Source organism: Capsicum annuum, chromosome 4 (genome assembly GCF_002878395.1).
Source record: "Capsicum annuum cultivar UCD-10X-F1 chromosome 4, UCD10Xv1.1, whole genome shotgun sequence".
NCBI classification, from domain to species: Eukaryota; Viridiplantae; Streptophyta; class Magnoliopsida; order Solanales; family Solanaceae; genus Capsicum; species Capsicum annuum.
Genome location: NC_061114.1, coordinates 895,208 through 908,900, shown reverse-complemented (window position 1 = coordinate 908,900; position 13,693 = coordinate 895,208). Strand labels below are relative to the sequence as shown.

Below are 13,693 nucleotides of genomic sequence, written 5' to 3'. Positions count from 1 at the left end.
GAATTTGGTCGTTACAAATTTTTCGTTGAATTGATCGTTATGGGTTTTTTTGTTGTTATATAACATGAATTTGGTTATTTCGTTAAATTGGCCATTATGAGGTTTTTTTGTTGTTGTATAACATGAATTTGGTCGTTAGAAACTTTTCGTTAAATTGGTCGTTATGAGGTTTTTCATTGTTATATGACATGAATTTAGAAAAGAAAATAACCTAACATGCGATCACGTCAAATCAAATTAGTCGTTAGGAACTTTCTGTTAAATTCTTTTCTCGTTGTTATACAACATGAATTCAACAATATGATATGATAAAATTTAAGAAATAATTAGCTCAAAATATATCCATCATAGCTATCACAATCAACCCACTAACACCAATCGATACTACTCATAAGACCACAATTAGCCAACTCCATCCCATCGGCACCCGCCACAATCACCACTGCTAGCCATACCATTATCAATCGTCATATTACTTTTTTAAAAATATTTTACTAATATAGTAATGGATTAATTTAATAGTTTAGTAATATAGATGCCTCATCTATCGAAGTGAAAAGATTCAATGCTTCAAATTTTGATTCATCCAAACTTAGCATTTTCAACGTGAATATAGATTTTTATGTGAAAGCATACTAAAATTTCATTTAATATTGGATCTGAACTCGTAATTTTAAAAGTGCAATGCATTTACGTCGAACTCATCAAGTTAAAATCCTCTAACTTTGTAAACGTTTCATGTCATCTTCAAAATAATATTCTAAACTTCTTAAAAGAAAACAATGCATGTGGTTTTTGAAACAAATACCTTTAAGCATAATCTATAATGGATCATGTGCATAACATTGTTTTGTAATAAGCCATCTTTTATAACCTTTCTTTATTAGTATTATTTATATTCCTTTCAAACTTTTGAAGAGAGTTTGAGTAAACCATCTAGTATTGATCAAATTTGTTACGATACACTTCAACTTTACAGGGGTCTTATTATTTTAGAATTAAAGTTTAGCGCATTTTTGTCAACTTTTTTAGTTGACGTGCACCTTTTGTCAATCTTTTTAGTTGACATGACACCTTTGACGTGGGTCCATTTTATGTAAAAGGGAAACACGGAAAACGGTGTTTAATGCGTAAGAACCTGCCCTTGGGAGGGAAACAACAGATGAAAACGGCTGCTAATACCCCGTAGGTTGTAAAGATGTCGAGTCAACATGAAAAGATGACAAAAATATGCTAGAAATGAGTTCATGGGGTAATAAAACCCCTATGAAGTTAGAGTGTATCGTAACAACTTTGGTCAATGAGGATAACAATCGAATGAATATTTGGCTAAACTTAGAAAAATAAAAAGTCAAATGAAGAGATAATAACAATTTTGGTCCCCTCCTTATTGGGAAATCATGATTTTGATCCTTTTTACATATGTTTAAACCACATATGAGTTTAAGCTACAGTCATGTGACCAGGAGGTTATGAGTTCAAGCTTTGAAAACAGTCTCCGATATAAATACAAGATAAGGTTGCAAACAATACACCTCTATGGTGGGACCTTTTCCCGTACACCGCGCATAGCAGTAATTTTAGTGCACCGAGCTGACTTTTTTATTTGAGGTGAGATGTGCTCACACCAAATATCACAAGGACCAAAATCACAATTCTATCAATAACTATGGGACCAAAAGTAAATCTTGTGTGTAACAAATTAAATGCTTATTTGGGGATGGTCAATGATGATATTAATAAGCATTCTTTGCTTTCAATGCAAGAAGCATTGCTCCATTACTTGTATTGAATGTAATAGGTTGCTTTTATCTTCCTGATAAGTTTTTTTTGAAGTGAGTACAACAAGTGTATGCTAAATGAAGCTACCATAATTGTGCAATATTTTATAGCCATTAAAACATAAAAAAGAAAGGGAAAAGAGTCAAAAATATACCTAAACTTCAGCGAAAAAAGAATGACCTACTTTCTATTTTAGTCCATTTAAAAAAAATGACCCTTTCCTTTTTTAGCAACTTTTTAATTCTAACTTTCCACGTGACATATTTAAGACCACAAGATTGAAGGGCATTTTGGTACATTTGACATATCTTTAACTTAAGACCACAAGATTCAAAAGTCTTTTTTATTTTCTTAAACTTCGTGTCAAGCCAAACTAGGTCATTCTTTTTTAAACGGAGGGAGTAGCATATTTCTGTGGTATATATTTGTCCAGTTGGATCACTTCAGATCCTTACGCTCTCAATGTGCGTGTACTCACACAGTGGTCCAGCTGGGTAAATATTTACCACAGAAATACGGTAATAAATAGTCGAGGGGATCATAGGACCCCCAAAGTTGAGGCATGTTACAACAAATTTTGTCAAAGTTTAGGTATATTTCGAACTTTTTTCCCAAAAAGAAAAGAAGAATCTTCCAGCAATATACTTCCCTTGGTTCCAATTTATGTGCCTTAGAAATAATGTAACATTAAACTTCTGGTTTTACCTTAATTTTAGTACAACCACATAAATGTCTATGACTTGTCTTAGACCGCGAGTTTAAAAAGTATTTCTTTCTTAAATTCTGTCCTCGAATTTCTAAAATTTTTCCTTCAAGAAAGGAATGGCCAAATATGAAAAAGATTACGATAATGTTTTGATTTTTCTTCGAGAAAAGTAAAACTCTATGATAAGAAAAATCAGAATAAAACACTAGGTGTGAATAGGATTTAACAGAGGCGGAACCAGCCTAGTAACAGGGGGTTCACGTTCGTCTGAACCTCCTTCAACGGAAAATTATATTATTAATATATGATTAAAATAATTTTTTATGTATATATTGTAGATGTTGAACCCCTTCGGTGAGTTTTTCTTAACCCCCTCAGCATAAATCCGGGGTCCGCCTTATATATGTGTAAAGAGTTTTTGAATGTCATAATATCTCAATCAAGTTCTCTATAGAGTTCATAAAAGTGGTGTCCACATCTATGAGTCTTCCAATTCTTGTTAGTGTTTTCTTGTTCTGTTTTACTAGTAGCCAATGTCATCCTTTAGACCCTCTTAGTCCAACTGAGATCAATAAAATTAGAGTCATTATTCAAAAGTCTCATCTTAGTTCCCTCTCCAATTTGACATTTCACTTTGTTGATCTTGATGAGCCTGATAAAACCGATGTCCTTCATTGTATGTCGTTGCATAAGCCTAAAGGTACTCGTTTTCCTCATCGAAGAGCAAGGGTAGTGGTTCGCGGAAATGGTGAGACCTATGAAGTCGTGGTGGACTTGGCCGCTCGCGCTATCATATCAGAGAATTTGTATACTGGCCATGGTTTCCCTCCACTTACTCTCGATGACATTGTACGAGCCAGCAGGCTGACATTGATGAATCGCCGATTGCAAGACTCAGTTTTGCGAAGGGGTTTGAATATATCAGAAGTAAGTTGCATACCGCAGCCAGTTGGATGGTTCGGGGAGCCAAAGACACGAAGAGTTCTTAACGTTCCATGTTTCTATCGAGGAGGGACAAACAACTTTTGGTCGAGGCCAATTGAAGGGATCACTACAATAATCGATGTAGAGTCCATGAAGATAATCAAATATATAGATAGATTCAGAGCTCCCTTGCCTAATGCTAAGAGTGCTGATTTCGAGTCATCGAGCCAGGGATCAGTCGCTTGTAATGATACTAACATCAGCAGGATTATCATCAAAGGCAACGAAGTTAAATGGGCTAGTTGGAATTTTCATGTTGGATTCAACACGAGGGCAGGAACAGTCGTGTCGACAGCTTCCATATTCGATGCTGCTAGAAATGAATATCGACAGGTGCTCTACAAAGGTCATGTATCGGAGACATTTGTGCCTTACATGGATCCTACGTTCGAATGGTACTACAGGACTTTCATGGATATTGGAGAATTTGGTTTTGGAAGGTCTGCGAGTAGTCTTGTCCCGTTGCTGGATTGTCCGAGCAATGCTGTGTTTATGGATGGATATATGGCTGATTCAAAAGGACAGGTAGTGCAAGTACCCAACGCGATTTGCATATTTGAAAGATATGTTGGCGATGTTGCTTGGAGGCATACAGAAAGTGGAGTACCGGGAAATACAGTAAGCGTCTAAGTTAAAGATTTCGCATACTAACTATAGGGATCGTCAAGTGACATAATATATCATTTGATTTTGCAGAACACGAAAGGACAACGAGAAGTTAATTTGGTTGTTAGAATGGTAGCGACCGTGGGAAATTATGACTACACGCTCGATTGGGAGTTCAAACAAAGTGGAAGTATCAGAGTTGGAGTAAGAAAATCAAGATTGTATATATAAGTTTAATGTTAGTCCTTGTGATTTTTTCCATCTTTTATTCTTCGATTTGTCTGTGCAGGTAAGTTTAAGCGGAGTTATGGAGACGAAGGCTGTAGAATATACAAACGATAATCAAATGACAGAGGGTGTGTACGGGACCCTTGTCGCAGAAAACACAGTTGCAGTGAACCATGATCATTTCCTAACGTACTACCTTGATCTTGACGTTGATGGTACTGATAATTCATTTATAAAAGCGAAACTGGAAACTACGACAGTGATGGAGCGAAAAGTTTCACCAAGGAAGAGTTACTGGAAAGTTGTTAAAGAAAGAATGAAAACCGAAAGTGAGGCGAAGACAAACTTAGGACTTGAACCAGCAGAATTGTCGATTGTAAATTCAAATAAGAAGACGAAAGTTGGGAATGATGTGTCTTATCGGCTTATACCAAGTCGACCAGCCATATCCTTGCTATCGGATGATGACTACCCTCAACATCGAGCAGCTTATACCAAGTATCAGTTATGGGTGACACCGTACAACAAATCAGAAAGATGGGCAGGAGGATTCTACGCTGATAGGAGTCACGGAGATGATGGTGTAGCAATATGGAGCCGCAGGTAAATTTAGTATGTAACAACACATCCCACTAGTGATATCGTCTGCTTTGGACCAATCTCTGCATGCACAAGATAGATTAGTACATAATCGAAGCTTTCCTAATCTTGTTTTTTCTTCTTGTATGTAGGAATAGGAGTATCGAAAACAAGGATATTGTGCTCTGGTACACTGTTGGGTTGCATCATGTACCATGCCAAGAAGATTTTCCTGTAATGCCTTCTATTTATGATGGTTTCGAGCTCCGGCCAACAAACTTTTTCGACAGAAATCCATTGCTGAAACAGTGATATGTGAAATTCAACTTCTTTTTTTACTCTACTACATAAAAAGTTTATATATATATGGAGAACAAAAATTGATTTTCTTCTGTCATTTCAATATTTTGTTGACTTATTCTCATCCATATTCACAAGTAGGTGACAGAACGCCTAAAAGACGAGCCATCTCCATTGATATTGAACGTGGAAGCAAGAACATGTACGCACAAAGGAGAAATATGACATAGACAGCCCGCACAAAATAGAGTTTCTCGAGTAATGTATGCGTGCGCGTGCGTTTGGGTAACAAACACAATCAATCTGTACAAAGCAAGATGGCAATTAACTTTTCTAGATTTTTGATATATTATTCTATTCCGGACAAAAATGGAGACAAAATTTGATAAAAGGATAGGAAATAGGGAGGGCGGAAAAGATATAAAGCTAACAAAAATTTTGTTCACAAAAACTGATGTCCTAATAATCCATGTAGTAAAAACCATGCATTCTAGAAGAGTTTCTTCCAAACAGGATGCTTTTTCCAGGCTCTTTCCACCATAGCCTCAATCGGGATTCCCTTCGTTTCAGGCAAGAAGAAGATGGCGAAAAGTCCCATGACAAATATCCAGGCGGAGAAGAAGAAGAATGTGTAGGCTCGCATAGTGCAGAGCATAGTCAAGAAAGCCTGTGCAATCAAAGCAGTGAAGAGCATGTTTGTGCTAACCGCGAACGCAAAACCAAGTGTCCTTGTTTCTATTGGGAAAGTCTCACTTGGAATTAACCAACCAAGTGGTCCCCACGACCACGCGAACGCCATTACAAACGTACAAACGAGAAGCACCACTACTATTGCTAAAGTCTTGTTCAAGGTTCCTGTCTCCCCCAAACTTTTTGCCAAAATAATTCCAATTGCCACCTGAAGTATTAAAACCAAAAGTGCAATAATCAGTAGAAAAAGAAAAGCTTCTCAATTTTGATATAACTGTCAGATGAATCTCGTTTGTCCAAAAATTAGATCAGTAGAATTTTATTGCACTGGCAGGGTTCAAAAAGAAATTTTGGCATCTTTGAGCGAAACCAGGAATTTCTTCAAAATTGAAGATGTATGTTTAATAAATCATGCAGTCTTGTAGATGAATATGTACTACATTGTACCTGAGAGATTAACATTTGGATACAAGCTTGGATGAGTAATTTTTTCCTTCCAACCTTGTCAACAACATAGATTGAAACACATGTACTGACAACATTAATAATTCCAGTCACGACAGCGGACAAAAGCGAGCTACTGGCCTTGAAACCCATAGTCTGAAACAAGACAGGCGCGTAAAACATAATGGCATTGATTCCGGTGAATTGCTGGAAGACCTGCAACAGGACGGAAATCACAAGTGGCGGAATGCTAGGAGGCTTAAATACGCTCTTGACCGAATGCTTAACTTGCTTCGATTGTTCATTCGCTGCTACTATTTCCTGGAACTCAGCATCAACATCACTGACACCCCTAACCTTTTTGAGCACGGACTTGGCCTTCTCCTCTTTGCCACGGGAGAGTAGACTCGCTGGGGTGTCAGTGATCACAAAGGTGCCAAGAAAAAGAACCCCAGCAGGAAAAGCTGCAAAGCCAAGTGACATCCTCCAACCATTTGGATGAATCTTAGAGGTTGCAAAGTTGACAAGATTTGCTATAAATATTCCTATTGTCACAAAGAGTTGAAAGAGAATATTCACAGCTCCTCTGTGTTGAATTGGTGCTACTTCAGTTAAAAATAGTGGAACAGTCTGTAAATATTCCAACAACAACAACAATAGTTACGTTTCAGTACCAAACAAGTTATAATAATAGATAAATATTAAGTCAAGAATTATGAAAGAAAAACGACTTTATTGGCATAATATACAAACAGAACCTCAAATTTGATCTTAGCTGGCAAGTAAACACTCCAACTCCGAGAGTGCACATCTAGACACACCAACTTGATTTCAAGTGGCAACTAAACACTCCAGTTCATCACCACTGGATCATGTGGATAGTGAAACTGACGTGATACATAAATTTTAGAGGTGTCTAGATGATCATTTCATAATTAGTTGGAATGTTCAACCGGCACAGTGAAGACAGGTTGAGTTGTCTAGATATGCATACTCAAAGGTGGAGTTTTTACTTACCATCCGAGACCAAGTTTGAGTCTCTATTTATGTATTATTTGAGTCTCTAAAGTTACAAATATTCTAAGCCCCTAGAGTTATAAGCTTTATGCTGAAAAGTGTATATGACGGAGGACAAAATTTTCTTAACAATACGTACCTCATTTCCGAAGCCAACACCAACGCCAAACAAAATTCTACCTAAAATGAGCACAATTAGGTTATTCGCGATAGCACTTGAGACAGCTCCAGCAATGAAAACAAGTGAAGCCATCATCATGGTAATCTTTCTACCCAATTTGGTACAGGCTTTTGAAGCGAAAAAACTCGAAACAAGAGCTGACAAATACAAAGATGAAGTGAAGAGTTGGAGAAGTTGATCATCATATTTGCAGTAGTTATTCTCTTTGGCAGTTTTCTTTCTTTCATGCACTTTTGGAAAAAATAATATCAAGAAATCATCCATGCCAGAAACTCCACCTGATCAAAAAAAAAAAAAAAAAAAAAAAAAAAAAAAAAGGAAAAACATCAAAACTTTAATCTTTTGCAGCAACGGATAGATTTTGTCGCTAATACTAGAGATGATCTAGGATTTGAAGTTTATAAATTCATATGTGTTCTAAACGACTAGTAGCTTTGGCTCAAACATTGTATTTGTGTTAAAAATTCATCTAATAGGTACAAATAATCTTATCAAGAACCTAGTAAGGTAACAAGGACTGTGACTCAGAACCAATATAAACTAAAAATGTTGGATCTACCTCTATAAACTAATAATACAATGATAACGAGTTTTTCACTCACACGCACAAAAAAAAAAAAAAAAAAAAACTAGGTAAAAATCTAGGATCTAGGTAAAAGATATTAGGTTCACACAAACGTTAACACATAACCGACCCTCTAGCGAGCCTAAGTCAGAAATTTCAATAGAGCGCATAAGGTTTAATATATATGTATGCATGTATATGTATGTATTGAACTACGCTTGACTAAGTCAAAAATGTCATGACTAAAGAGTGTATAAGGTTTAAGAGTGCTCAAGTTTTAATATATGTTTGTATCAATGTATAAAACACAATTTTTGATCTATTTACACATTGTTTTTTATTCAATTCACAAAAAACCTCAGATTCAGTTCGATTACTGATAAGGTATTTAAATAGTATATAATCTAGCAATTAAAATAATAAAAATATACCTGAAATACCAATATCATAACCAAACATGAGTCCACCAAACGCGACAAAGATCCAACATGCGACCACATAAAATGTGGTTTTGGAGTTAAAGTTACCATTACCATCTGTTGTCATTGTTGTTTTTCTCTAAGATATTTTTCTTTAAGATCACCAAATTTCAAAAAGCCCTCTGTAAAATTTAACTGTATATGTAACTTTTTAATATATAAAAAGAAGAGAGACAAAAACCTAGGACAGGTTAATTTAAAAAAAAAAAATATATTATCCTAGAATTAAGTTAGTTAGTTTGATAAAGTCAATAACTTTGTAACTGTGAGATTTGGTCTTCCATCAATTTTGCAGATGCATAGTTTAATATTATCCATTTATCATCGTCTAACATTATCCCGTTATCATTGTTCAAAATAAAAAATAAATTGCAGACGCTATAATCTTTTCCTTTTTTGTAGTTATCTAAGTAGATATTATTGATAATATTTATATTAGTAAAAATCAATTCACATTAATAAGATATTGGTCCGTTTATTTGCAATACAATCTATTGGATGATATTGTATAAAATTTTATTTACTAATATAAAGATAAAAGTAGTTTAAATTAAAATTTAACTCTAGATTCTATTAAGAATAGCCGATTTTATTTTTGTGCGGTTAAGGTGTTGGAATAACCAACAATGTCCTATTGTAGTGGAAGTACCACAAAATTAAAATTAAAATTAAACTAAAAAAAAGATAATGATGAATTTACTTATAACAACTAACTCCATTTTTCACTCAGGGTAGTTTGAATTCCATTTTTTTTTAATTCTCACAACAAAATCATACAAATCCTCTTTTGCAAGCCAAAGAAAAGTATTGTATTGATTTCCCTTTGGAATCGGTAGTCAATCCTATTGACAAGTGCATTCGTTTCAAATTTCATATGTCTGATTTTAGTGTTAGGTCAAATTATTTAAAGTTAATTATGCATGCAATATGAAAGCACTGAACACACACGACAGACAAATCTCGGTAGGAGCAATACAAAAAGATTTTACTTTGTAACGTACATAACTAATACAAGTTGTGTGAATATTGCCAATGTTAGACACGTCGGACCAAAATTCCACTTGTCAAACATAGACAACTCTCGAACATCATGTCAAGCACAAAATAAAGTTACTCGATACGCGTGCGGGATGGGGAATTAAACAATCAATCTATAAAGAAAACTAACCATTTTCAGCATTCAAGACTAGGAGTCAAAATTTGATAAAAGGACAGGCAGATAAGTAAGAGAACTAATTATAAGAAGCTAACAAACTTTTGACAACAAAAACTAATGCATTTTAGAAGAGTTTCTTCCAAACAGGGTGCTGCATCCAGACTCTTTCGACCATGGAATCGATAGGGACTCCCTTCGTCTCAGGCAAGAAGAAGATGACGAAAAGTCCCATGACAACAATCCAACCGGAGAAGAAGAAGAAAATGTAGGCCTGCATAGTGCATAGCATAGTCAAGAAAGCTTGTGCAATGAGGGATGTGAAGAGCATGTTTGTGCTGACAGCGAACGCGTAACCAGCTGTCCTTGTTTCCAATGGAAATGTCTCACTTGGGATTAACCAACCGAGAGGTCCCCATGACCATGCGAACGACATTACATATGTACACACGAGAAGCACCACTACTGCTGCCAGTTTCTTGTCCAGTGTTCCTGTCTTCTCCAAATGTGTTACCAAAATAACTCCAATCGCCAACTGCAACATTAAAACGAGCGCGCCATCAGAAAAAGGACAACAATGAGTAGCTAAATAGCTTCTCTATTTAATGTAGCCACAAAAGGGTGCGAGAAAATGTTTTTTATCATGTGTTTGATTCCCAGTAGTAGTGATATTTAAGCATTTCTTGAATCCTCTTGAGCGTGTTCAAGGTTTAGGATGCATGTATAAAGTAAAAATTGACCTACATACGTACTAATGACAGTTCGATGAATCATACATAGTTTTGTAGACGAAAATTGTATTCTACCTGAGAGATTAACATTTGGCAACAAGCTTGGAGGAGCAATTTTCTCCTTCCAACCTTGTCAACAAGGTAGATGGAAACAAATGTGCTTCCAACGTTAACAAGTCCAGTAATAACAGCGGACAGAAGGGAGCCATCGGACTTGAAACCCATAGTCTGGAACAGGACAGGCGCATAAAACATAATGGCGTTGATTCCTGTGAATTGCTGGAAGATCTGCAACAAGATAGCAATCACAAGTGGTGGAATACTCGTGGCCTTTGCTAAGTTCCTGAATGGATGCTTAACTTTCTTGGCTTGTTCACACGCTGCCACGATTTCTTTGTACTCGGCCTCAACATCACTGACACCCCTAATCTTCTTGAGCGCGGCCTTGCCCTGTTCCACTTTTCCACGTTCAGCCAGACTCGTGGGGGTGTCAGTGATCACAAAACTACCAATAAGTAGAACTATTGCGGGCGCAGCTGCAAAGCCGAGTGAAACTCTCCAACCATTTGGATGAATCATTGAGGTTGCATAGTTAACAAGATTTGCAATGAATATTCCTATTGTCACAAACAGTTGGAAGAGAATATTCACAGCTCCTCTGTGTTGGATTGGTGCTACTTCAGTCAAAAACAGCGGAACAGTCTGCAAATATTCCAGAAAAAAAAATACTAATAACTTAGGCCTGATTAATGCATATAATGCATTGATAGTGCAAGAAAATCTTTATATTATGATTGTAGATAATGACAAACAAATTCGATTTGACTATACGTACCTCATTGCCGAAGCCAACACCAATACCAAACAAAATTCTACCAAAAATGAGCATCAACTTGTTATTCGCGGCAGCGCTCAAGACAGCTCCACTTATGAAAAAGACTGAAGACATGAAAATGGTAGGTTTTCTCCCTAGTTTAGTGGCAGCTTTTGAAGCGAAGAAGCTCGCAACAAGAGCCGATAAGTACAGGGATGAAGTGAAGAGCTGGAGAAGTTGATCATCATATTTGCAGTAGTTATTCTCTTTGGCAGTTTTCTTTCTTTCGTACACTTTTGGAAAGAACTTTATCAAGAAATCATCCATCCCAGAAACTCCTCCTGATAAAAAACATAAAAACCAAAATAATAATATCAAAAATATGATCGTTTGCACTTCTTGATGTAAAAATGCACTTGACAAGAGCAACGGATAAATTTTGTTGCTAATCGTAGAGGGTAGAGGCGAATCCAGGATTTGAAGTTAACAGAGGCGGACCAACCTGTTGATATATCCCTATGATCATGTTCTATTGGGACGAGTAATATAAAAGTAGTCTTTCAGAGTGATGGCGGAGTGGTTGATAGTCCAAGACGAAACACAAATCATGGATCATCTAACCCCTCTCGGGGACTTTACTAAAGAGAAACTTCATGTAAATACCATGGATAAGGTTCGATCCTATCCATGAAGGAAGTTACTAGTTCATGCTCTGGCATATACAAAATGAAAACTTCATTCTCGATTCCACGAGAATTTTTATGAAAAGGCATGTTTAGCAAAAGATTAACTACACATGCGTACACAGTCAACAACAACAACATATCCAGTATAATCTAACAAGTGGAGTCTGAGGAGGGTGCTAGCTACGCAGCCTTATCGTACCTTGTGAAGGCAGAGAGGTAGTTTCTAATAAACAGATACACAGTTAGTCACACAAGTAGGGTCTGAGAAAGTGATCTTGTGAAGGTAGAGATGTTGTTTTCAATAGATAGATAGATAGATATTACAACAATAACAGCATATCCAATGTAGTTCCACGACTGGGATTAAGGAGGGTGGTGTATATGCATGTTACCCTGTACGTTGTGAAGGTAGAAAGGTTGTTTCTAATAGACAGATACACAGTTAAAAACAACAACAACCTATCAGTATAGTCACACAAGTGGGATCTGGGAGAGTGATGCATAAGCAGTCTTACCCCTACATACCTTGTGACGGTAGAGAGGCTGTTTCCGATAAATAGATAGATATACAATTTACAGCAACAACAACATATTCAGTGTAGTTCCACGACTGGGATTAAGGAGGGTGGTGTATAATATGCATGTTACCCTATACGATGTGAAGGTAGAGAGATTGTTTCGAATACAAACACATACCTGAAATACCAATATCATAACCAAACATGAGTCCACCAAAAGCAGCAAAAATCCAACAAGAGACCACATAAATTGTGATTTTAGAATTATTCATATCACCACTTGTCATTTTTACTTTCTTTTCTAACTAAGTTGATCCCTCAAAATTCCAAAATTTAAAAATGAATCAAAGATAATTCTGTCTGATTCTTTTTTTCTGCTTATGCACTTCCTTATATATACAAAATTTTACAAAAACCAGTCAATGGATAAACTTTGAAAGAGAAGAGACTAAGAAATCTAGAGCAAAGTAATACTCTATTCTTTGTCTCTATCTCTTTCTATTTTTTTTTGCTTTTGACTGAAATTAAGGTAATGTAATAAGGTTAGTGCCTTTTATAGTGTGACATTATAGTTGATTTCTTGCTTAATTTTAGGACTAATAAGGACTATATTTTAATTTTTTTTCCTAATTAATCTTTGGTCTTCCAATAATTTTGGATATTCATGCACCATCAATCTTTGAAAAGAACAAAAATAGATATTGTAATGACTTTTTTTACGACTTAACATGTTATAAATGGTATCATAGAACAAAAGTTTAACATATTAAGAAAATGTTTAAATTTGTATTTTGATGTTTATTATTTTGGAAGGGTGTTAAAATGAAAAGATCTTCTTACCATGCTTGTTGATTAATTCACTTGTTGACCAAGTCAATAATGATATGTAATAAAGTATATTAAATATGTGTAAAATTCACCCAGATATATAATGCACCATTTAATTGGAAAATGTGTGTGTACACTTTAAAATAGTAAAATGTATATTTGATTATGTTCAAAGTTATTGTGAGGTAAATGAGCCTAAATTGAGTGATATAGACTCATATAGTCGATCGATTCTTAAAATACGTGTTAACTATTCTTAACATGGCGTGAATATTATCCACTTTATTGTTTGAGATTTTCTCCATTCTCACTAGTTTATTTGACAATTAAAGTTTTTCTTGTTGTAGACGTGTCAAATAGGTGAATCGAATTGGATAAAAATGAATTAAAAAAGAGTCAGAT

General features: G+C 35.6%; 3 protein-coding genes across 3 annotated transcripts; 1 reads left to right on the top strand and 2 right to left on the bottom strand.

The window, feature by feature from the left end:
• The first annotated feature begins 2,591 nt into the window (after positions 1-2,591).
• Positions 2,592-5,288, top strand: LOC107868486 (primary amine oxidase 1). The gene is made up of 4 exons (XM_016715184.2): positions 2,592-4,090; positions 4,169-4,282; positions 4,368-4,909; positions 5,038-5,288. The coding sequence occupies exons 1-4, from the start codon at positions 2,969-2,971 to the stop codon at positions 5,195-5,197; spliced, it is 1,938 nt and encodes a 645-aa protein (XP_016570670.1). The 5' UTR covers positions 2,592-2,968; the 3' UTR covers positions 5,198-5,288.
• Positions 5,289-5,503: 215 nt separating this feature from the next.
• Positions 5,504-8,947, bottom strand: LOC107868487 (sugar transport protein 8). Its single transcript, XM_016715185.2, has 4 exons — positions 8,514-8,947; positions 7,476-7,795; positions 6,323-6,949; positions 5,504-6,083 (listed from the first exon to the last, which is right to left on the bottom strand). Exons 1-4 carry the CDS (start codon positions 8,626-8,628, stop codon positions 5,676-5,678), a joined length of 1,470 nt encoding a protein of 489 aa, XP_016570671.1. The 5' UTR covers positions 8,629-8,947; the 3' UTR covers positions 5,504-5,675.
• A 768-nt stretch (positions 8,948-9,715) lies between these two features.
• LOC107869910 (sugar transport protein 8) lies at positions 9,716-12,966 on the bottom strand. Its single transcript, XM_016716309.2, has 4 exons — positions 12,642-12,966; positions 11,281-11,600; positions 10,521-11,147; positions 9,716-10,249 (listed from the first exon to the last, which is right to left on the bottom strand). Exons 1-4 carry the CDS (start codon positions 12,748-12,750, stop codon positions 9,842-9,844), a joined length of 1,464 nt encoding a protein of 487 aa, XP_016571795.2. The 5' UTR covers positions 12,751-12,966; the 3' UTR covers positions 9,716-9,841.
• Between the last annotated feature and the right edge of the window lie 727 nt (positions 12,967-13,693).

What these genes read in the sequence shown, in the direction of transcription:
- LOC107869910 (XM_016716309.2), bottom strand. Translation starts at nt 12,750, where the DNA reads ATGACAAGTGGTGATATGAATAATTCTAAAATCACAATTTATGTGGTC. An exon ending in TTATGATATTGGTATTTCAG is followed by an intron (nt 11,601 to 12,641) that starts GTATGTGTTTGT and finishes GTTTTTTATCAG; the next exon opens with GAGGAGTTTCTGGGATGGAT. An exon ending in GTGTTGGCTTCGGCAATGAG is followed by an intron (nt 11,148 to 11,280) that starts GTACGTATAGTC and finishes GAATATTTGCAG; the next exon opens with ACTGTTCCGCTGTTTTTGAC.
- LOC107868486 (XM_016715184.2), top strand. Translation starts at nt 2,969, where the DNA reads ATGAGTCTTCCAATTCTTGTTAGTGTTTTCTTGTTCTGTTTTACTAGT. An exon ending in GTGGAGTACCGGGAAATACA is followed by an intron (nt 4,091 to 4,168) that starts GTAAGCGTCTAA and finishes TTGATTTTGCAG; the next exon opens with AACACGAAAGGACAACGAGA. An exon ending in GTAGCAATATGGAGCCGCAG is followed by an intron (nt 4,910 to 5,037) that starts GTAAATTTAGTA and finishes TCTTGTATGTAG; the next exon opens with GAATAGGAGTATCGAAAACA.
- LOC107868487 (XM_016715185.2), bottom strand. Translation starts at nt 8,628, where the DNA reads ATGACAACAGATGGTAATGGTAACTTTAACTCCAAAACCACATTTTAT. An exon ending in TTATGATATTGGTATTTCAG is followed by an intron (nt 7,796 to 8,513) that starts GTATATTTTTAT and finishes TTTTTTGATCAG; the next exon opens with GTGGAGTTTCTGGCATGGAT. An exon ending in GTGTTGGCTTCGGAAATGAG is followed by an intron (nt 6,950 to 7,475) that starts GTACGTATTGTT and finishes GAATATTTACAG; the next exon opens with ACTGTTCCACTATTTTTAAC.